The sequence below is a fragment of the Marmota marmota genome, unplaced genomic scaffold, assembly GCF_001458135.2.
Source record: "Marmota marmota marmota unplaced genomic scaffold, marMar, whole genome shotgun sequence".
Taxonomy (NCBI): Eukaryota; Metazoa; Chordata; class Mammalia; order Rodentia; family Sciuridae; genus Marmota; species Marmota marmota.
The window spans coordinates 2,940,099-2,965,679 of NW_025999998.1; the positions used below are offsets into that span (position 1 = coordinate 2,940,099).

The following is a 25,581-nucleotide window of genomic DNA, read 5'->3' on the forward strand; positions in this document are numbered from 1 at the left end:
CCACCAGCAAATTTCATGGAATAACAGTTTTTTTTTCCTCCCTGCAGTTTTATCATAAAAATATTTGCATGAAAAGAACATCTTTGTTTCCTTAAGAGTTCATCTGCTCTTGGTACTCATTTGCTCTTGAAGAGGGATATAATCTTTTTGTTTTTCATCTGTAATCATTCCCACAGCAACCAATTGCAGTGCCACAAACCAAGGATTATAATTTTCATCAGAGAATAAACAAATGAGCTCTGTGAAACAAAGCTGCACATTTCTCCCAAACATCCTTGAGAACAAGGTAGACCAATTGGAAAAATATTAGCTACCTTTAAAACGATTTTTAAGAACATTTAATATTTGCTTGTGGGAGGTCTTTGTTGTTTCCCAGCTTTGCATTCAAGTCACTCATGCAACAGACATTTGCTGAGTTTTTACAGAATACTAGATACTTTGCTCGACCCTGGGAGTACTAAGGTCAGTTAAAAACCAAAGTTTAATCCAGAGCCACAATAACTACATTTTGTTAGGATTCAGTATAATCTAGCATGAGTTTTACTTTAATGTAATGCTTGGATTTTTATTTTTTATTTTTTTACATCTACAATGTGAGGGGTGATGGGATTTTTTTCTCCTCTGACATTCAATAAACTCCAGGACTTAGAAATCCCATAGAATGCAGTTAGAGTGCTAGCAACTGTCAAAAATCTATTCTTCAAAGTCTGTACTTCCTGATTTCTTGGACAGAAAAATAAATCCTTCAAACTCTGAGGTTTTTGGACCTGTCTTAGAGAAAATTCATTTTTCTCCCTCTCATATTCTGTTAATTTGAATGTATATAAGATTAAGGGACAGCATTTGTTCTTTATTATATCTCCCCGGCAGAACTTCTTAGTTTCTGTAAGCTATGGGAGCAGTTAACAAGCATAGTATTGTATGTTATAGTTTCAACTAAAATTTTCCAAGCTAGATAAAATACATTCGTCCAGAAAGAAATGTGGATTCTGAAGTATCAAATAGATCTTTTTCTGTTTTTCCCTTATTGGAAATCATTGGCCAAAGGACTCTTGCATTTTAATATTCATATTGGAAAAAAAGACTCATCTCACAGAGCATTTATTTTGCTATTTGATGTTGAGCTTCTTTGTATTTTGTTGGCTGTCCTATTAAATTATTAGAGCTCATCCTCAAATTGGAGTAAATAAGACTTATTATGTATAATAAAAGCAAATTCTATCTAATTTTTCTTATAAATACTAGGTGTTTTAAGTGAAGTCAGATGTATTTATATTTTTTGGTATATAATTATGTTTAATTTTATTGGATAGCATGATTATAAATACTTTTGATCTTAAGTCACTTTTACAGTAATATTACCCATAAATAGTCATATATAAATCTCCTAGAAAGTTTATACCTATATAAATGTTTTCAACATTGGATTGGAAAAGAGAGATTTTTAATCTTCTAATATACTCTAGGCCTTCTTCAATTTATACAAATTTAATGGACTGTAGCCTGGCTGATGAGCTATTTTCAGTAGTCTTGATGATCAATATAAAATGCTGTAAAGTTGATGAATTTATTGCTATCAGCATCTATGGGGAAGGTAATCTGAAAGGGATTCGTCTCTTACTCTTGGGTTCAGAATTTTTTGTCTACATTTTAAGGTTTAGGATGTGAAAATGTAAGTACAAAAAAAAATGAGTATCCCAATTTCTAAAGACTGGCATGGAAATTGAGGCAAAACTCTGAAATTATTAAAATTATATAAATATGTCTTACATATATTTTATATGCACCTGTACTGGGCTAGCTATTTTTTAGGCTACAAAGATATATGATAGGCTGTTTTTCTGTTCAAGAATTTGTAATAGAGTTGGGGAAATTAAAAAATTGTCAAATGAAAAGAAAAGTCATGAATTTAAATGTCCTTAAAATAAGAAAAATCAGGCTAAATCAGGCTCATTGCCAAGAGGACGGTCCATGCTGTAATGTCTGGTGGCGGGCACATGGGCAGATGTTTGGGAAATATCTCTAGGCAGGAGTGGCTGGGGAGAGTGGGATTTGAACTGCACCTTGAAAGAAAGGAAGGATTTAGAAAAACAGGATAAGTGCTCTCTGGCAAGAAATATCCCAGTGTGGAGAACTGAGAATTGAGAACCTCTGACATGAGAAAAATAGAGCCAGGCGCTGGAATTTAGGATTGTTTATTAGGACTTATTATAACCACTTTAGGATGAATATCAGGGTAGTACACATCCAAAGGAATGCAACATGGGAAGCCCTTGGAAAGGGATTTGAAGTCAGCATCGGAAACAACATGAAACAAGTATGACTCATACGAGGAAACCATGCTATAATAGGCATTTAAACAAGAATCACCCCAAAGAATTCAATTAGCCATTTCAAAGAGAATTCCAGCGAGTCTTTGAGGTTTCATTGGTCACATAACGTTTGCATTTAGCTTGCAGTTGTCTCTGCTTTCGTCGTCATACCCAGATATCTGACAGTTAGGAGCTTTTGCTTGTATCCTGTTTAATGCCTCCTGCATTCCTTTAGTGTAAATATGCTTCCTTCATTGCAACCTCCATTTTGAGCATGTAGCCATTTCTCACACAATAGTAGACCTGAGACGAGGATGGTAATGCAGGGTGACAACTGCCATAATTTCTTTGTGTTCAGATTCAGTAAACTATGGTTATGTGGTAAAGCAGGCTACTTCTTTTGTTAATGACAGATTTATTGAAGACAAGCTTTCAGAAGGATTCTACTAGAAATCCTATTAAAGTGCTATCCATTAAACCATTAGACTAGTCATTAAAACTATTAGTGCAGACTTGTTATTCATGAGTTATTGGTCTCTCACTATTCTCTGTAGTTCCTGCCAATACTATTCTAGCCTTTGCTCCATTATGCCTATTCAGTTCCACATATGAATGTGCGTCAGTTCTCTGTCCTTTCCTGCAGCATTTGTAATGCAGAGGAGAGAGGGAGAAGGAGGCACTATTGGGTTGGTAGAAATGAAGGAAAGATAGGGATTCTGTGTCTTTGTTCCTACTTTTATAGGGTAAAGATTATACTTAAGATGCCACTCTTGGATTTGATGAAAATTGGGTTAAAAATCTAACCAGACAGAAAGCTTATAGCTTGTCTTTCATTACCACAAAATTTTGGAACCCGAAAGTTACTATGGTATATTAATGCATCATTAAACCAAAACTGACAGAGACATCTGGAGTTTAATCTATTTTCCTTGCTGTCCACAGCTTTGAAATGAGGACTTAAGCTTTATGATAGTAGATTTATAATTTATACACGGACGCATACTCTGTCTCTAGAGCATATTGGGTAAGAGCTCAGACCTCAAAGTCAAAACTCCCTGAATTTACAACACAGCTCCCCTACTTTATAGACTACCAGTGTGACTCACAGAAAGTGTCTTCACTCCTTAGGCCTCAATTTCTCAACTGTAATATGGAGATAAAGTCTGCCTCTAACTTTAAGAATTACATGAGATGCTTTGAATAATATCAATACACTCCTCAACATCATCATCAAATAAAGTAGTAGTTTAAACTGATTCCTTCTCACTTCTATTCTTTGGTGAGTTTGGAAGAAGATAGTCTAAGCTTGTGTTACCTCTTCAATATGCATTCTGTGTGTGTGTGTGTGTGTGTGTGTGTGTGTGTGTGTGTACACGTATGCACGCATTGCTGGGAATTAAACCCAGGGTCTTGTGCATGTGAGGCAAGCACTCTACCAAATGAGCTATATCCTCAGTTCTCAATATGCTTTCTTAATCATAAATCTACACTGAATATTGTTACCCCCATAGACCATAAAACCTAGTTGATAAACTTGTTATGGACATTGCAAAATACCCTCCTAGGTGTTGAGCTCTGTAATTTGCTCCCTCTGCCTCTACCGTTACCTGAGGAAGTCAAATGGGTAGTTTTCAAAAGTGTTCTGAAACTCAGTTTTCTTCTCATTTCTCAAAATAGTACAGTGTTCACACACTGAAAAACTGAAGAACACAGATAAAACCATAATGAAATGCATTAAAATTATTATGAGGGGCTAGAGTTGTGGTTCAGTGGTAGAGCACTTGCCTAGCATGTGTGAGGCACTGGGTTTGATTCTCAGCATTGCATATAAATAAATGAATAAAATAAAGGTCCACCAACATTTAAAAAATATTTTTTAAAAATTATTATGAACTTGTACATCCCAGATGTAAGTGCTGATAGTATTGGTATACAACGTTCTAGGTATATATGAGTGTGTGTGTGTGTGTGTGTGTGTGTGTGTGTGTGTATGTATATAGGATTATAGGATACAGTTTTTAACCAAAAAACTGTTTATAATCTTTTTAAATTTAATAAAGTAAATTTAAAGTGAATATCTTTCCATATCAGTAACTACATAGCAATTTCATTAACTTTATACTTTTTTATACTATAAGTCATTTTAAGAGTCTCATAATACCAAAAGGCTCTTTTCAAGCTCCCCACCCCCCCACTATTGTAATTTATTCTGCAATGGTTGTCACATCCATTTATCCAGGGAAAAGACTCATTTTTCATTTTCAAAAATTTTGGGTGGAGCCTAGTGTCTGTTAATGCATCTGAGATCTAGCCTTAGGAAATGGATGAATCAATGTCCAGCTCAGGTTTTTTTTTTTTTTTTTTTTAATAAAAGTGCACAGTTGGATGAATGTTACTCCACTGGAGAAGGCAAAGTGACTCTAAGCCAGGCTTTCAGACCAAGAGAGCACCTCAATCAGGTCACTTTGCTCCAGAGTCTGATCCTTGGTCTTCCTTGCCTCAGTTCTATGGTCTCAGTGGCATGTTATTTAACTGTGACAACTGAATGCTGCCATTTTTACAGAGGCCCAGAGTCTCATGGTTATCATCCTCTGGTCCCTCAGTTTTCTGTATGTCTGTGACTGACTTTCCTACCAACTTGGCCTAGTGTTTGTTTAGATAGGTTAATCCAGGCAGATTTTTAAGACGTTAATGTATGTTCTAATACTTGGAACCTACTGTGTTTCTAAGATACGTATGGTGGATGAATTGTGTAATACTCCAGCAGTAAATCTGTGGTTCCATTTTTAGAGCACGAAAAAGAAAAAAAAAAAAGTAAGTCAAACCTCATCTTTCAATCGTGGTCTTAAAATAAAACATTGCATACCAAAGATGAAATATTATGTCTATAAAATGAGTTATCCATGTAGAAAATCAGTTCATTAACTTTGTTCTTTGCTCCACAGTTGAACACACATCCAACCAGCTTATTCACTAACACATTCCTCCCATCATCTACCCTGCCCCTAAAAAAGGAAAAAAGTGGTAATCTCAACAGGCCACATTGCTGATTTCTTTTTTCCAGAGAGCAGGGTACCTGTTAAAAAGCACACACTCTGCCCGCTTCCTTTTTCTCTCTTGCATGCAGCTCCCCACGTGAGTTACGTTTTCATTGAGTCAGGACAGCCACCTTTTCTCTTTCTGGTTTTAATATCTCACTGTTGTATCCCAAGGTTAAGGATGTGAGGACAGGTGATATAGTGCAGAATTACTCATTACTTTTCCCCACCCACTTTTCCATGACACAGTCTGTAAGTGAACTTAGTATTTAGCAAAGCCTGACACCCACACCCCTGCACTCCTGACTCTGATGGTCATGACCCTGTCCTGAAGCTCATTTATGTGGGTAGGACAAAGTTGGGACATGTTCTAATCTGGGATGGCCACATAATTTATTGCCCCAAGTGGGAAAGAGGGTATTATTAATAATTACACCGGGACAATAGATGTAAACCAGGACCTAAGGTCTCTCTAACCAAAACCCTGCCTGCACCAGAGCTCTGTTGTGAAAATTTTTTCTTCCATCTCATCTGAACCCTTCCACTCTCCCCACAACTCCCAACATTTCTGACCTTGAGTCTTCTACAGAGCACAGTTGTTATAACAGCTTTTTCCCCATTGTTTTTTAGTTTGTTTTATGTCAAACTGGTTGATTAATTGTATAAACACATACCGCTGGGGAAAAGAATTTGGTAGTGTGATCAATACTGAACTGCCACCTAGCAAGTAGCCCTTGTATGATACATGTGAATACTGAGTCGGAAGTCTGCAAGAGTTAGGGTCATGGCATGAAAGGCTGCTGTGGGTATGAGTTTAGGGTGTATTTCAAAAGTGCCACATAAGAAGGGCTCTTATGAATTAAACTGCAGCCTAGTGTGAACTGGGAGCCATTCAATTTATTTTAAATGATTTTACATATCTCCCATCTAATCCAGCTTGTGTTTACATTTTTTCCAGTTTTTTCTTTTTTAAAATTTATTTCTTTTAATTAGGTATATATGACAGCCACATGCATTTTGATTTATTATACACAATTGAAGCACAACTGTTCATTTCTGATTGTACACAATGTAGCATCACACCCTATGTGCAGTCTTACATGTACCTAGGATAATGATATCCATCTCATTCCACCATCTTTCCTGCCCACCCTGCACCCTCCCTCCCCTATGCCCAATCAGAGTTCCTTCATGTTTTCCATGTCTCCACCCTCCCTGTCTTGGATCAGCATCCACCTTTGAAGGAGACTCTTACTTAACTAATTCTAAGGTTCCAGAAAAACAGTCATCATTGCCCTGTATCCTGCCGGATTCATTCTGCAAATACATTTAAAAATGAACTATATGCTAAATGCTGGAGTATATAACATCAGAGAAATCACTCCCCTGTAGCAATATTCTCAAGTGATTCCAGCTTTTTCAAAAGGGTTGCTATGATAAATTATCAGTGTAATTTCTAATACAATGTTTTAGCTGGAATAGTCTTTAAGAATATCACGATGTTAAAACACTGTAAGGGGCTAGGGTTGTAGCTCAGTGGTGGAGTGCTTGCCTCACACCTATGAGGCACTGGGTTCGATCCTCAGAACCATGTAAGAAAACTAAATAAATATAAAGATATTGTGTCTATCTACAACTAAAAATATTTTTTAAAAAATACTGTACAGGGCTGGGGTTATGGCTCAGTGGTACAGCACTCGCCTAGCATATGGGGGGCTCTAGTTGGATCCTCAGCACCACATAAAAATGTATCGTGTCCAATTACAACTAATATATATATATATATACACACACACATATATATATATATAAACACTGTACAATTTGAACAAAACAAATAAATTTTGGAAATAATCTTTTAGTTTAGAAAGAAACTCTAAATTCTAGGTTGTGTTAGTTTGAGCGTTTATAGTTTGCTTATGTGCAAGAGAACAGTCTACTGACACTTTTGATTGTAAGTACTTTCTAAGATACCTAAGCACCATGGGAATAAGTAATAATGATCAGCTTGTGTGTCTTCTTTAATTAGAAGTTTATATTTAGTATGTTATATTGCTACCTTTCCTGCAAAGAATAATATCAACAGCAAGGGGGCTTCTTAGTACATATATATTGTGCCCAAAAGGCACTTGTGGGAACTCCTGTGTTTCAACCAGATAGTTTGTACAAAATACATTTGGGGATGAAATGAGGTAGAGAGTTTTTTAAGTGATTCTTTGGGATTTTCTATGTTCTGTCACAGACTTGGAGAAAGCGCCAGTTTTTCTCATTTCATTTTGGATGTAGAATTTTTTTCTGATCCAGAAAATAAGATTAGAATGGCATGGACTGAATATTAACAAAGTTGATTCATGTTTCAGTTTTGAATTTCATCTTTCCCCCCCACCCCTGTCCACATCTGAAACTAAATATGGGGGAGGGAAGTATTTAAAATCAGGTTAAAACTTCCTATGTTTTATGAAAAAGAGTTAATGTTATCACTTAGGAAAACTCCATCTGACTTTTAAAAACTGAGATGATGATTTATCTTTGCTGTTTTCCTTACAGTGTTGCTTTTTAAATGCTGAGGCAGTATGAGTCACAACAATTATGGAACTGAGCTATTCATTCATCAGTTGGTTTTCTTTTGAATTTACTTATGCACTGTTTTTTCCTGAATGATCAGTCCTCTATTAGCAAATGAAAGGAAAATGTAAGAAGGATATGTGGCTACTTGTGCACTTGTGTTATCTCTGCCCCAAAGACGGATTAGGTTCCAAATGATGTAGATAGATTGTCATATAGTAAGTAGAAGGGAAGAAATGGATTTCTTTGTCTAAATTAATGGAGCAGTTCCCTAAGTTTTGTGCTTAAAAGTGAATATGAAGTTTTATGTCAGAGTAGATAGGATTGGCGTTAAGGAGAAAGCAGACATTGCTGGGTTGCTAAGATTGCCCTGGGCCAAGGGTGTTCTGACAGGAGGCTGTGAGTGTGTACAGGCGGAGGATGCAGAATATCTAGCATTCTTTTAGTGATAACTCTGCATCAGGTGCTCTACCCTTGATCCTTTTGTGTCTTCATAAATGCCAGCATTAACAAAGGGTGATGAGGAGTGAATGTTTTTATCTTACTAATTTTGTGCCCAAAATGGGTTCTATTTTTCATGGGAAAGAAAGGTTGCAACTACAAAATATTCAGTTTAACAGTACGCATCGATTGCATTCAATAGATCATTTCATTTGACTGTTACTTATGTACAATTGCTATATTCTCTAATGTTCCTAGAGTGCACAACCAATTTTAATTCCTAATATCAATCCCTTGAAGATTTGCTGATCAAGTGACTTATATTTGTAAATTATTGTAATTGCTTTTTACCAGTTCAGTCAACTTTATCTCTTTTTTAAATTTTTTATTCTAATTTGTTATATATGACAGTGGAATGCATTACAATTCATAAATTTCTAAGAACCTTTTCCTGTCCTCGGCTGTCTGAAATTCTTTAATTCTTTTTGCTTTTTCAAATAGCATCAGAAATCCTGATGTGTGAACTCTGTCTGTAAAGTGATTTTCCGTGATACTCTGGTCCTTATGAACATCAACTATAAACCTGTCCAACCCTTTCTTCTTATTCATTTTATTTGATGTAGATGATAAATAGATAAAAACTAAAACACTAGAATTAAAACATGTCACTGCTCTCACTGCACTAAAACATTGCCTTTGGGAACCAGGAATAACTTTTGCTTTTAGTATTTTGCAAAGTGTTGGGCATATTAAAAAGGAATGCATAATGAAAACTCTGGCATTTTAAATCTCCATATCTTAAAGGTACATGTTTTTTCTCAAACCCTTATTTGGAAGGATCTCTCAAAAATCCTTTCCACAGTCACATAAAGTAGTAAAACAACTTATTTGGATTCCAGAGAACACATTATGTTGCCCTACTGAGTTGAGGAATAATCCCGTGTTTTTGTCTTTATTGAAGCTGTTTTTCATCATTTTGAATCCCTGGTAAATGAAGATAATTTTAACGTATGTCTAGGAGTATCCTCTTTGAAATAAACAACTTCTTCCTTAGTGCTGAGATGTGATTCAGAAGAAAATGTTTACCAAAACGTTGCCTCAAATAATTACTTTACATATTTAAATGATTCACTATGAGTGTAGTTTATCCTTTTTGCCTCCCTACATACCAATTCTAAAAAAAATAAAATGTATATAGAGAAATATTACTTCAAGCAACTTTCTATATTTGTTACCTAATATGTTGCAGCCAGAATTTCAGATCAAACCACTGGGCAACATATAGAGTTGATGTAACTGTTGCCTGGAGATAAAATTTAATTGTACAAAATATCTGATTGGAGCACTTTCAGCTACCTTTGATAAATGTGGTACATTTATAAATCTTGTATGGCTTTCCTGCTGTTAAAGGTGAGGAACTTCAACATTCATTCATTAGTTAACCCTACGAGCCTGGAAAAATTTTTTGGTGGAGTTTTTTACACTCTAATGGTAGCCTGGATCAAAGGTGCCCTTATAAGGAGAGACTCAGTAAGATTTGATAACTAATTGGATCAAGGGAGATAAGAGGAGGAGGGCACAAACCTAACACTTGGAAGATAGTAACAGAAAAAGGAAATAGAGCAAACAGACCCAAGTTACATGACCTGACCCAGTTAATCAAGTGCAAAGAGAAAGCTAACATGCTGCTCTCTGACTCTCAGACATTGCCCATCACTGGACTTTCCACCCCTTTCTCACATCCAGTTTATAAAGTATTGTTGGATTCAAAGGAACTCATGCTCTTCTTTGAAGAAAGTACTTATTATGCCAATTGCAGGGCTTTGCCAACAGTGCAAAACACAGCCCTTCCCAACCATGCAACCATGGGTCTTTTTCAGATGGATATATATTAACTTACCATTTTCAAATAGAGAGTATTAATGAATAAGAATTTTAAAAGCCTTCATTGCAGAAACACAAGGTCAATAGCAGATTGTTCTAAACCTCAGAAAGAACTTGAGAATATCTCAGCAAACCACACTGAGTAAGAGCCAAAAGAGCCCGCTAATGGAGAATGATGTGGAAAGATAGTATTTCTCTCAACGTTAAGGTCTTTGAAAGTTCAAATCCCTATAAAAATGATGGTCTGAACTCTAAGTTTGGCTAGTGAAGTAGATGGTCTATTTCTTCTGTATAATTAAATTTTTGTTAGTTGTTTTAGAAACACAGAAATAAGATGAATCTCTTCTCTTTTTTGTGGTTTCTCTTTGATGAGTTTCTAAAGGAATATTTTGAGGTTTTTTTCTTCCTGAGGTCAAGAGTGGAGTGGAACTGGGTAACTACTATTATGTGGTGTTTTGCATATGGGAATTATATTTTTCTTCTGTGTAAGCATTGAATTCTGCAGTCTATTGAAGGACGTTGCTTTTAGATGATAAAGATCTCAGCTTTACAAAAAAATCACTTTCATATTGGGATGAAGTTTTACTCAGTGTCTGTAATCTGATGTACAGTTTTATGGTCACTCTTTTGTTCTGTGTTTAAATTACAAAAATAGATCATCAGTAGTCTACAGAGTCTATTCCCAGCCTTCTTTGTATTACATTTCAGAGAAACAACCAAAAGGCAAGTGAGTGACAGTCAAAGAATTTTCTCCAGCTTAGCTACAGAGGAGCATAACATGGCCCTTTGGCCCTCAGACTTGGGGGCCAGAATGCCTAGACCCCAAACCTGGCTTCTTCACCCACTATCTGTTTGACTGTGACATAGTTACTTCTGTGTACCATAGTTTTATTCAACCACAGAATCGTGCTAATAGTGGTTCTTTTCTACTTCTAGGTTCTTTGTGAAGGTAAAATAAGGTTAATATGTGAAAAGCAGAAAGAAAACAAAATTTTATCTAAGTGTTATTATAAATATTAGTTATAAATATTTTCTTTTGAATTCTGGCTTTTTAATCAAGAGTGCAGTGCAAAATTATAAACCTTTATGTTACGTAGCTTATTTTTCCAATAACTTATTTTAAGACAAAGTTCTTGTTAAAGATTAGAACTCTCAGACCATCACGTTCAAGTCTAAATCAATGCAAAGTATTTGATGTTACCAAGTGTCGACTTGGACTCTCTTTCTTCTTTAAATCACTCACAAGGAAGATTTTTCCTTCTATTTGGTCACATTTTTCTCAGTGAAGCAAAGCTATTGAGTTGAAGATCTGTTAGTATTAGGGTGATTTTGTCAAAAGCTAAAAGGGCAGCCCAGCACCAATCCAGCAGACAGCAATACTTAGGTATCTTGGTAATGTTTTAGATACTATGTAGCACCCACCCAGGATTCTGTCTCAAGGAACTTATTGACTGAGTGGAGATCCTTCTGGTTCATGAACTCCTTAACAATTCCACGTACAAATGTCACATAGTTCATAAAGAGTCTACTAATCAGATTGGTTGAATAAATCTACTTTGTTTTATTTCCAACTTGCAAAATTCTCCTCAAGGGAGATTAGGAGGAGAAAAAAAAAAAAAAACCTAGCCAGAATTCCAGTTTCAGAAGTTAGGACTGTGGTTTGAGTGCTGGGAAGGCAAGGATGACACACAGGAAGTGTGTCTAACCACAGGATGAATAGAAAGAGTTGAGAGCCAGCCTCACAAACAGATACTGATAGCAGGTCCAAAGAAAGGAATTGAGTCCCTTGGGAAAAGGGTGCTTATTCCACATTGTTTTGAATACTGTTGTGGTGACTGACCTAGGCTTACCTTGTAGTAGGAAGATGCATGGTCAGGGTAAACCAGCTAGAAATGTGAGTTCCAACTGGAAGTCAACTTCTGCACCCCTCAAGATCTACACTCCTCTTTCTCTGTGTAGACTGTTCCATTCGTCCTTAGCAGCAAAGGAAGCCAAGGAACAAAGAGGCAAAGCAACCATGCATCCCTTGCACTAAGAAAAACCTAAAAAATGGGGTTAGAGAATTAGGATCTTATTCATCTCTGAGGTTTGACTCATTATCATGGACAATGGAAACATGATTTTTCTCAAAGTTTTTTGTTTTTTCCCCACAAAAAATAAAAAAAAAAAAATTAAAAAGTTCGGATACCTTACCTACTTTCAGTAGTTATTCTTCTTACTGAGTTTACTGCTCTCAGCATTCTGACAAGCTCCAAAAATAATGACCTATGCTGTGTATTGTTAAACGTTCAGTCAGACAGATAGGTCCAGATGGATGAGGGCTGTGTTGCACACAGACAAGTCAGCATTATTTAATCAACGTTTGTTTGATCCGTGTAAAACAAGTATAAATGTAAGCTGCGTCCCATCTGTTTTATCATCCACGTGAAGCCAACCTCATTTTTAAAACTTGATTCCTTATGTAATTGTCCTAGAATGACACAAAATGATAAGTTGGGAAGAAATATCATTCGGAATGGCGAGGTAAAGGATAGTTATACTTAGAAGTGCTTCATGTGTTGAGCTTCCTCGTTTTGCACTGGCATTCTGGAAGGTTAAGGAACAGAATCACCCCCTAGTAATTCTCAGCTGAGCTCTGAATCCACACAGACCTGAGTTTGAGGATAACTAGGAGTCTGTGTGTGTTGAGCCAAATTACTTAACCATCAAGTATCACAGTGCCTGTCCCAGAGCAGACTCTCAGTATGATTTATTCAACTAATCTTTCTTTGTTTCAGTTTCCTTGTCTGTTAAATGGGGGGGAAATCAATAGTTACCTCATAACAATTGTAAAAATTAAATTATATTGTATCTAAAGCATAATGACTCAGCAGCCATTATTATAATCATCCTGTTACTTGTAGGTCATTTTCTCATGGACCACACTTTAAGTCGAAGCATATTAACATGTGGTACACAGCTCATTTTTCCATTTCCAATTTTTGAACAATGTAGGTATTTAATAAATCACAGAGGGCTAAGGATATGTGGCAAGAGCAGAAATGAACAGGAATTAACCGTGTGTTTGAGTTGATAGATGCAATTTTATTATTATAATGAAATGTATGCCATTTTATACATATGTGGGAAATCTTTGTCAGAATAAAACAAGGTAATCAGAGAGTAATAGAGTAATACCTTTTACCAAAAGCCACTATATATCAGTGACCTTAGCATCTTGTTGGGATATCTGAGGGGATAATGTGACAGTGTCTTTACCCAGTAATATTTACTAGTATAAAGTGGAATATTAGTGGTAGTTTTAATTTCAGGATTATGCACTTAATTTCTAAGCCATATGATAAAGGGTATTAAGTATTAAAAATTTTGGTACATGGTACATTGAAGATCTCATACTGTGTTCTCTAACTTCCATGTTATATAGAGAAACTACTCCATGATTTCTCTTTAAGAACTTTTCTCAAAAACATGTATTCATTAATTCTATTCATTTATTTTTTAAAAAAAATCCATCAAACTATTTACTAAGCCAGATACAGTGTAGATGCAAAGATCACTAAAGCTATACATGTAAGACTATGACAAGGAATTTAGAGTTGAAGCTATAAACTCACCAGAGCCAGTAGAAGTTCTTAGACGGGGGCCTGACTCATCTCTGCACTTTACAAAGCATCTTTGACCACAGTGTGAAGAATGGATTGGAATAAGAGGTTAGAGAAGGGATTTCAATGAGACAGCACATGCTGAAGTTCTGGATGTAAGGAATGGCATTGGGATTGTGGATTTAGGACCAACCTGAGATAGTTTAAGGTGAGTCTTAGTCATTGAATTGAGCTATTCTGTGTAGAGCAGATTCAGGACATGTGAAAACTACTTCCTGGACATGTGAAAACTTCAGCTTCTTTAGTTCACGGATTACTTGGAGAGAATTGTGTTCTGCAGGGGATGGCATACATTCCCTGGAAGAACAAATTAGAAAGTCCTTTGATAACATTATTCTTTAGACCCCAAAGTCATGGATAATTATTTCACTGAATACTGTTCAATGATTGCCTCTTTAGATTAGCACAGGCTAAGAATTTTTTTAAAAAAGGTTTTATATTCCTTAGTTAATTTGAGACTGCATAGTTATACTGCTGATTTTTTTTTTTTTTTTTTTACTATTTGGAAGCTATTTAAGAGTTGACAGGCTTAATGTGCTATACTGTCATGCTATCCATAGAAAGCATTCATCTTTAATATGATAGCAGTTGTGCATGTTTTACTTTCAACTTCTGCAGATACATGTAAAGGCATAGAAAATATCTAGCATCGAAAATAACTGCTAGAAATTCTATTACCTTTTAAAAAATATTTCACCTGGATGTAAACCTATATTATTATTATTATTATTATTATTATTATTATTATTATTATTATTATTGAAACCTTGATTTTGATCACTTAAAATCATGTATGTTATTATTCAACTCATATTTCCATATAGCATGAAATTAGAAATCTTAAAAAAGGTGTCAGCATCCTGTGATGAAAGAAAAGATGTTTTGATTTCTTAGCACAGCTGGAAATTAACAAGTCCACTAGAGTCTTATTTGCTCTTGAAACAATAGTTCTACCTATAACGTGTGTATATGTATATATGTGTGTATATATAATATTTGTACAATGTTTATGTTAGATTGTTCAGTAATTTTGTTTAAATATTTTGGTTGAATAATTTCTTGGAACATCAAAGAAATTAAAGCTAAAATAAGAAAAGAACTAAACTTGATGAACAATGATAACCCGATAGTAAAAGGAAAAAGGATAAATAGAAAAAAATACTCTATCTGCATTGGGTTATAAATTTACTTTCTGACTGTGATGATTAATTTGACCTCCCTTTGTTTCTGTTATTGTTAGCAGTGTGAGTTGTACAAATTGCCCAGTGATAATTGCCCATAGTATGTTACAAAGAAACAGACAAAACCCTAAGTTGCCATTAAGACGTGAGCATGTAGGAGAAGAATGGGCAGCATAGCCGGTGAAAGACAGTTCAAGTTAAAGACTGGGCTTAGATGCACATAGGAAAGTGTAATCAAGATTAAATAATGTTCACAGAACTAGAAGGAATATCGAACCAAGATAACTTGTAACTACAGCAGCAGAGAGGAAAATGGAGAAGTAAAACTAAAAACCTGCCTTTCCAATATTAACAGGACATCCATATTGATTTTTTTTTTCTTTTGAATCAATGTTGGTGACTATCACTGTTTCTTACTATGATTAATCATTTTGTGTTATGCTGTTTGCATTAGTGTTCAGCTTCAGAGCTAGAGTGGTCTTGATGGAGTGTGACTTCAGAATTTTCTTTTTAAATCATGTTTGTTACTGTGATAAATGCCTATAGTTCTGTGTTATTCACTATTGATTTTGTATGTGCTGTTTTTCTTTTAAAGTCAATTGATCCTGGCCAGCAGTTCACATGGGAACATTCAAACTTGGAAGTAAACAAACCAAAGAATAGATATGCAAATGTAATTGCATATGATCATTCCCGTGTTCTCCTATCAGCAATAGAAGGTAAGGAAATGCAGATATTATTAATACTGTTATTTTGGGGGACTTAAATACATACATGAGAATTTAGGTTTAGCTAAGTTATTAGCCATGTAGGAAATTACTTACCTAAGATTCATATACAGTTTGTTCTCACTCTTTCCTATACAAATACATCTCTTACAGATGCACAGTCTCACTGATACCATGACACAAGAGCACCATCCCTCATTACCTTATTACTTCCACCCCAGACTTGATACTGTAATTGATGTTATTATAGGGGAAGCAAATTGGGCTTGGCTTGTTTACTGATGGCTGTTGAAGGGTATGAATGAATAGAGGATTGTCAGAAGGGGCCCATAAATGAACTGGCTACTTAAAGAGGGAGAGAGGATTGATTATTTTTAAATAAATTTGGATATCCACTGGGGAAAGTTTGAAGTTTAGGAGTTGGTGATGTAATTAATATAAATTAAGTACATTGGAAATGTTTGGTGTGTCTAATTTGTGGACTGCTTGGTAATCTGTCTCTCAAAGCTGCAGTGGAAGTATATTCTAGAGAGAATGATTAATTGAGGATTACTCCTGAAACATACCTAGCTCTCCTTCAGAATGCATGGAGAGAGTAGTTTTCACTCACCTTTTTCTAGTAGTAAACCCCTTTCCCATGCCATAGTCGAACATTTTAGGAGTCCTTGCTTAATATTCAGCATTTTCTTAGTCTTTGGGGTTATAGTAGCACATTGGATTGAAAAGTCCTTACAAAAACAGTTTGTCATGCCATTCAAACCCTTCTGTGTATCACGTAGCCAGCCAGGGCTACCACCTATCTCATAACCATGCTCATCCCCACTGGTTCCTCAAGGGCTTTGTGTCCTCTTCAACGGGTAGGCTCACTGCTTAGTTTGCTGATGTCTTATAAAACATGGAATAATACTAGCTTCAGACCCAGCTCTTCTCAGGACTTCACATTTTGGACATTTTCACCTATTTTTGTTCATGTATCTTTCCCTTTTTGTTTTTTGCTTCCAAAAACGATGTTGACTTCCACCTTATCTCATAGCTCTGACCAAGTCCTGCCTGCCTCCTTAGTGTCCAAGATTAATTTGAAAGCGGGACTCTGCTTCAAAGCTTTCCTAATAAACACCAAGGCAATGATACATTTATTTTCAGATTTGGGAGAGCAAGAAATAATCTTTCAGCATTTGAGCAGGTTCATATCTGCTGTCTCCTATCCTCAAAAGGGTGTTGTGTGGTATAAATAGGCTTTTAAAATTCTCACAATTTACTTTTGATTGCGGAAAATGTTATAGGCCCTTTTTTAGTTGATCAAATATACTAGGTGTTCAAGAGTTAAAATCTCTCATCCTGGATTAAGTTCATCAAGTTTCACCAATGCTAGTTTAGGCAGCAATGCTAGTTTAGGCAGGGTAGTGTCAAATAGGTAATTTCTTATTTTCAGGTTGTTTAGAAACTATAATTAGTATATGTAGAGGGTTTACGTTTTATATGCATATTTCTCATTTTAAAATATAAAAAATAATAACAATTTATCATCTCAGGTCTCTTCAATTATTTCCATAGTAAATGTAAAGCAAAACCAAGTCACAGAGAAATCATTTTTTTCATTAGCAAAGTAAGGAAAATTATAGAAATAAAATAGACGAATGTAAGATGAGAATGAATTTGGCATGGAGAGAACTTGTCACTCAGCCTTTGCTGTATTATAATGTTATTTCCACTCAGAATTAGGTCACTCAGTACTACTAGCTCCCTATATTTTTGGCACTTTGTCATTATTTTTCTTAACCTGTTATTTTCCACATCTGAACCACGAAGTGTATTGAAGAATAATAAAAAAAAAAGAACCTCCTTGAACCTTTATTATGATAGTTGGAAACGTATGCTCATTTTATTCATATGCTATTTTTACAATATAGAAGCAAAAGCACTTGAATCAGACTAGAACCCGCCTTTTTATAGCTCTATGCCCGCAAATATACCCAAAATCTAGAGCTGACCTAGAAACCAAAAGTCTTTCAATTTGAAGTGTTACACAAAAGGTTAGAGCATTTAATTGAAGTTTATGGGCTGCACAGAAAGCTTTAATCTAGATTACAACCATGAACAGCACTTTGTCTTCAACTAAGCCCTAAACAGTAGGTATTTAAGTGTACAGTCAATCATTCTATATCCCAGACCCCAAAGACAGAATGATGGCGACTGGAACCACATGACCACTACCTGAACCCTCTCCTGGATGGACAGGTTTGCTAGCCCAGGACCAGATTTTTTGAGTGTATTAAAATGTTAAGTGACTTCATGCACAATTTGTAACATGTAATGGGTTCCACCTGTGTCACTGACTGAAATGACTTTGGTTGAGGGCCTTAATTTGGGCATTTTAGTAATTCTTCCAATAGAGCTAGCCTCTCTCTCCTTATTATACTGCAGAGTGATCTGACAGATACTAGAGAAAACACTAGAATTGGCTGCGGCGATTCATGTTGTCTTTGTCTTTGCTTAATAGAGCAAACTTTTACTTTACTTCAATTGAGAAGATGACAGGGGGAAAAATATACAAAATTGGGAATTGTGTGTGGGCACCAACGTACTCATTGAACTTCTTGAAAGCAGTGACATTTCATGACATGTTTCCAAATCACACTCATTTTATTTATGCTGAGAAAAATTCGGAATGAATTCAAGAGAGTTCTAAATACAAAAGCCTTTCAATTGTTGAATTATAATCACTGTAGAAACTCAATTGCATTTTTGACAAATCCAATTACCACAGGGATACCCTCCATGTTTAAGCAGTTCTTAAGATAAAATAGTAATTCCTAAATAAGAGAGGTAATAAGAGTTATTTTAATGGTTTAAGAATAAATATTTTCAAATAAAGATTAAAGGGAAGCTAATACTGATGTATGCACAATCACAAAATATAATATGTTAATCTCATAATCCAAAATTGTTCATAAAGTATACTTTTATTAAAGCAGGAAAAGAGACAAATGAAAAGATGAAGAACAAGGAAATCTGAGTTTGGGGCATACCTCTGTCACTAACTAGCTAGGTAATCTTGACTTTATGATTATCACTAATCTCTTTATTCCTGAATTCTAAGAGTTTGTCTCATGTAGTTTTTGTATCAGTTATTTATTTATAGAATACAGCAACCTAATGAGGTAGTGGCATAAATATATTACTTGATAAAAAAGTACCCATTCGAGACAAGAAAACTGAAGCTCAGAAAATGAGCCCAGAGTTGTTCCACAAATAAATAACGTAGCTCACATTAGAATCCAGATCTTCTGATTCCTCCACTGACCCACACCAAAAAGGAAGCTTTCCCACTGATAGAGGATGCCTGTACTCTATCCACTGACAGAGGGTAGACTATGCCTAAGCCAGTTAGTATGGATCTAAAAGCCCAGCCTTATCATTTGACATTAGCCCCCTATGGCTAATGCAGACATTACATTTTGTAATTTCACTTTGTTTTATCATATGAGTAATCTGATATACTGACACAATATGGGAACATCAGTGATCTAAATGCATCAGAGTCACAGCACAGCAAATAAGTACAAGTGCATCTCTACCTGACTCTAGGTGATCTGCTCACCTCAACTGCCTTCATATACTTCTCTAATTTCTCATAAACCCAGAAATATCAATAAGTGGAAGGTTATTTATTGTAATGCCTTATAACTAGCAAAAATTAATTATTGCAGTTCTAGGTTTTTTAAAAAAGAGGTTTTTGTTCTAAAATATAAATAATATTCATGGCTGCCAGTGCTTTATTTTCCTTAGTAGGATTATAATTAACATTTCACTTGAAAAGCCATATTGGCATGATTTTTTTTAAGTTGTTGGTCAAGTCTAAATATCAAGCAAAATTAAAGTGCTACTTTTCAATTCGGCAAGCATGGGTAGCTATTGTATGGTAGATACCTGTCATAGATTTTATATGCATTACCTACCCTGTTCAAAACAACATTAAGTCTAATTATTACCATCAGAATTTACAGATGAGGAAACTGGAACATAAAACAAAGTTAAAGAACTTTTAAGATCAATAGCTAGACGTGGCAGAGCCCAAATGGTAGTTGGTTAGATTCAAGGCTGCTGTTCTCCCCAGTACAAGATTTAGGCCAACAGTCCCTTTCTCAGATTTGATGGCTGTGTCTGTATGTCATACCTAACTCAATTTAAGGTATATTGGGAAGAATGCTGGATAAGAAGATGGGAAATTGGAAACTAAATCCTAATTTAAGCAGCTGTATGACTTTGGCATGTCACTTGATGCAGTTGACAATAACTCTTTGGAAGAGTTGGATCCATTATGAATTTGACAAACATTTTAAATCCCTCTTGAAAACAAAGGGTACTCACACACTGTATTTGCACACTCATTTCAGGGAATTTGTGGACACTCAAGTCTCTGCAAGCCCATTCTCCAGTTTAGAAACTCCTGACTTCTTTTATTCTGTTTCCTCAGAAATCTAGGTTGCATACCACCCTTCCAGCTATCTCTGAAATGTTGAATGTTTATTCTAAATCCTCAGCTCAAAAGACAAATAGTAAATCATAGACATCAAGGAATTGGCTCCTTCTACAAACACCCCTCCCACCCACACACACATACACACTTAAACCAGTGGGTTTATTCTAAACAGGTTTATTGGCTGGTGTGTGACTCTCACCAAAACAGGTATAAATAGTTGGATCTATGAGAGATTCAGAAATGATAAATAATAAGCCCCAGAATGATATATGTGTTTTTCTTAGCACTGCTTATTTATTTGATTTTTTTTAAACAAATGCTTGATAATATATGGGATTGAGTCTATACCTGTTTGTGCTGTTATAAAAAGCTGCCAAAAATTGGGTAATACAGAAACAAGAAATTTCTCATATTTCTGGAGTCTGTCACGTCCAGGACCAAAGTGCTAGTAGGTTTTAAGTCTGTTGAGGGCCTGGTCTCTCTGTTTTAAAATGGTACCTTGCTAACACATCCTCCAGAGTAGGGGACACGTGCCCTTGGGTGGCAGGAGGGTTGGAAACCCAATCCTTCCAGCTTTTTCTGAGGACCCTAATCCTATCCCTGAGGGCTCTGACATCATGATTTAATCACTTCCTAATGTTTCCACCTCTCAACATTATCACATTAGCAATTATGTTTCAGTATGTAAATTTTGTGAGATACATTCAGACCCTAGCAGTCTGTTTTAATTTTTCTCTTGGGTGGGTGCATATATTTAAAACTTCAAAATATAAACATATTCACTTCATCTCTTTGATGAGTGCCTTCTGAAGAGGGCTTATCTCCTACTCAAGAACTTCTTTCCTATTAATGCTTCCTAGGCTGCTCTTGCTTCTGAAGAGCTTGCTTACATGGGTTATTGTGTCTTAATCTGTGTAATGGGATCCTTAACAATATCTACCTCCTAGAGTTACTAGAAGGAATAAATGTATATAAAACCCTCACAAGAGTGGCACCAAGGAAATGCCTGATACATATTGGTAACTATTAAACTCATCATTAGTGTTATGAATTTTATTACTACTATATAGATGGGTCCTTTTATCCTCAGATGGGATTTCTTTTCCATATGATCTATGGAAAAATTAACAATACCCAAATGAGAAAACTGCATATATTTGGAGTACTCCACGAAGCAAAAGAAAATATTAGTGCTTGATAAATGGAAACCAGACCCATAATAACATTACAAATTTCAACAGGGGGAAGAATGTGTTATTTTAAATGGAAATTCAGAATAGATCATCTGCTGTTGGATTTGCATAATAGCAATTCAAAAAAAAATCCAAGTGTAAATAACATAGATGATGTTGCAGCAACTTGATTATTTGTGAGATGGGCAATTTAGCACCTTTAAAATGAGAAAACATCTCACAGGAAATCACTACCCCTAAGATAAATCTAATTAAAGAAGTCAGGACTAGAAACTACTGATGTTCCACTGTTGTGTGAATTCGACATTTGTCACTGCGCTGGAGCCTGCGTTTCAGCTGTGTTGTATCCACTCTTCCATGGGGCCCAGAAAGTCTATGCCGATTCATTTAAAACAGCTGTCAGCACATGTTAACATATTCTGCAATTGCATCTCATATCCATGATTGTGAAATAGCTTCACTTCCCCACCCCCAGACCATATCTAGTGATCTGATGTATTTTTCCAAAACAAAAATACCCCAGGAAAATAAGTAAATAACAATCTACCCGACATTTTCTAATAGAATGTTAATTATAGTGAATATAAACTTTCTACATGAAGCCCTGCCATCAAAGAATTAAAAATATTTGCCTGAGTATAGAATTCCTTTGATAGTTGCTTTGTGTCCTTTCCCACATCACCTCAGTAAAGAATGACCCCTTTTTCCTCCTCCTGGTTTCTTCCCTCTCTTCCTCCCTCCTAATCACTTGTGAATAGTTTGTGGGGTGTGTGGTGTTTGTTTTATTCTGCTCTTGAAATTCTATTTAAAGTATTGAGGGAAGTGTGTTAAAATATATACCCCATTTTTTTAAAAAAAATCCTTATTTTTATAAATCTCATCTGGTTATTGACAGAGTTCATTTTTCTCACATTGTTCAGAACCTCAGTCATTGATTTTGGAGGGCTTCACAATTTCGGTCTTTCACTTTTCAAATTAATTGTTTACAAGTGTGACACAGCTTAATCCTTTCATTTCAGTTTTTTTATAATACATAAAAGTAACTCTCTTCTTCAGGAGAAGTGAATGGACATATTTTTATAGCTTAATTTGTCTTAAGTAGCAAGCAAGATGGGAATTAGCCTTGGAAATTTAGAACAATTTCACAGGGTGCTTGCAGTCTTTGTAAAAACAATCTAATTAGAGCTGTTTGAGTGGCATCTTTCTCCTTCATGTTGTCGAACAAGTGGGTGGAGATGTTATTCCCCATCTCCTCCCTTACCATAGAATCCAGAAAGAAGAGAATAATTTAAAGAGATGGCTAGTTATATTATTTTGTTGTTGTTATTGTTTTGATTTTTTTATTCTTTTTCTAAGGAGCTCATTGAAGACTAAATCAGAAAGCTCTGGAAATGAGTTTATTTTTATCTCTGTTGCCTTCAGTTGAATGGAATCTTTTTCATTTTTATTATCCACCTATGCAGATTACTATAATGCATCTACACTTCTCTGAGGCTGTAGAAAAGCCAACATCATCTGTGGTATGGCTCTGTTTGAACACATGCACAGCTTGTAGATTGCTGGAAAGCTGTAAAATAATTAATTTTATCTGCTCTGCTATTTTTTTTTCTTTTTTAAATATAGAAGCTGGAAAGGAGCCTTCCAGATTTAGAATTACTTTTCATCAATAGAGTATTTAGGAATGTGTGGGTTTATTTCATGTCTGCTTATTACATCAGTCATAATATCCAGAAATTTCAAGTGCATTGACTCTTGATTCTCATGATGATTGTTGACTTAAGGATGTTATGATGATGATGAAGTTTTATATATTAGTGATGAAACGATTGCGAATCTGAGTGTTTCCCATAGACACAGCTCCAAGAAGCATATCCCATGCTTGTTTCTATCTTATTGCTAGATGGAGCCCTATAACAACAGCATCCTTATTAATATAAGCTTATTGGGCCACAACTTTGATGTGGCTGGAAGGTATACTGCAATGGCTCAAAATCTTGGGTTTTGTTTGTTTGGTTGGTTGGTTTTGGATTTTTTTTTTTTTAAGGAAAATGTAAGTCTTAATAAGAAATGAGTTCTTTCTATCACAGGTGCTCATAATCCTCCAACATGTATAGCTAATCTTGCTGGGTATTCAAAGACAATTCGTTTACCCACCTCCTTTCCTTTGCCCATCCTCAAAGCCCAGCCACCTCAGCAGTGTAAAGGTATAGAAAGTCAAACAGAGAAGGACACAGAACAGTGAGAAAGTGCACGTTGGGTTCACCTGTACTTTGAATGTGATCCAGTCCCCCATGAGTTCACTGTAATGAGCTACATGCCCACAGAGCAAGGCATGCTTTTGTAAAAATTGCTGTGCATTCTGTAGAAACAGGGAGGCTAATTCGCCAAATTGAAGTTACATCAGGGGATACTGCAGCACCATGTCTTTGTAAGAAAGGTTTGTTTTCTCTGATGTGTTGCAAAGAAAATCTTTCATTTTGCCAATTCTGATGCAGCCATGGGTGACTGCCGTGGTGCAAGGGAAAGAAGGCCTGAGTCTTTTGAAATTAAATTAATTTACTCTTAAATTATTATTGAATTTTGTTTTTCTATTTTCTGTTTCTTGAGTTAGCTGTTATCAGCAAAGTAAATTTCTTCTGCATTATGGGTTGTAAAAATTGCAGTCTGGGTTTTAACCAGCTATTCATTATTGTTAGGGTTTTTGTTTGTAGGGAAGGAGGAGGAGATGTGAGTTACCAAATAAAAGGTGGCTTTTGTGTTGATTTGGGTCACAAGTCCTTCTGTCTTACAACAGGGAAAAAACTGGTTTACCAAAGAACAGTTTCTTTTTGACATAAACTTCACCTCATTAAGGATTTGTAGAACTTAAAGGAAATAAATATACTTAGGTTTATCAGCCACAGTGTAAGGTGGACCCCAGTAAGGCATTCAGCAGAGTGCCCTCTCCATCTCTCCTGTGCAATCAGTTCATTACTGTAGCCATGATGGAGTCCACCTTCCTTCCAAGACTGCCTTGGACTCATTCTCACCTCCTGAACGCCAAGGAGGGCTTCTTTCCACAAAGAGACCACCCGCCAGCCTTGCACCACCATTTCCTCTTGTTTTTTAAATTGTTGAGTTTTTACCCCACCAGGTTCCAATCAAGATTTTGAAGGATCAATCTCACTGAAAACTCTCATCTCAGCACATCAGAGGTAGAAGCGATAGGAATCAGCTTGAAAGAGCATCAGAGTGTGTTCCTACCTAATCTGAGAGATACAAAGACTCTATTTATCTTAAAATAACTTCATAGAAATTTCCAAATCCACACAGGTTAAGAATACCATGGAGAGGCATCTTATTTTAGAACTCAAAAGGACTTGAGTCCATTTGTCCAACATTCCTTTCTTAGCAGATAAGCAATCACTGATCTGGACCAGTTGAGTGGTTAAATGTCAAAGAACAAACACCCAGCAGCCCTGGACATGGGTCCCAGTTTCTTGATCAACTTCTAAATTCTTAACAAGAGCTTAGGATTGTTCCAGGACTCTCTAAAAGGCACACAGGATTTCCCCTACATCGTGCAATTTGAAAGTGTGAACATTCTTCTTATGATTACTTAATTTCACATTAACAAAATAATTTATGTACTATTTGGGGAATGCTTTTTTACCTAACATCAAGACATAAGTATTTATTATAAACCTTTTATAATAGCAAACACTCTTTTAACAAATCTTTTCAAGCCAAATTCTGTCCAGAAAATCTAATTCATAACAATTTGAATAGCAATTAATCCTTCTCAGATTAGTAGGAAAAAATACTCTTGTTTTTACCCTGACCTGACAAAACAACTCAGGTGGCATATCCTTTGACATTGTAACATGGTTTCAAGATTTTAAAGTATTCTTCAATACCAAATTATTCATCACAAATACTCTTTCAAACAGAATACCTTTATATTTTCGAGTAGTCCCTTTCCTGGTAATATTCAAACACATGCAAAAACAATGTCATGGTGGGGGGGGGCTGACTTGTTAATCTTATATTTGGATGAAGAAAAAGGGTATTGTCCTTGGACTTGGGACTCACAGTAAAGTTGCCAAAGTTTGGCA

The 25,581-nt window shown here is 35.7% G+C and overlaps 1 protein-coding gene across 50 annotated transcripts in view; it reads left to right on the plus strand.

Annotated features, from left to right (window-relative positions):
* Positions 1 to 25,581, plus strand: part of Ptprd (protein tyrosine phosphatase receptor type D) — a 2,156,260-nt gene that overhangs the window by 2,069,139 nt on the left and 61,540 nt on the right. For all 50 annotated transcript variants that reach the window (XM_048806967.1, XM_048806968.1, XM_048806990.1 and 47 more), the window contains one exon: positions 15,679 to 15,802. In XM_048806967.1, coding sequence (XP_048662924.1) covers positions 15,679 to 15,802 — 124 coding nt within the window. The remainder of the gene's footprint in view (positions 1 to 15,678; positions 15,803 to 25,581) is intronic.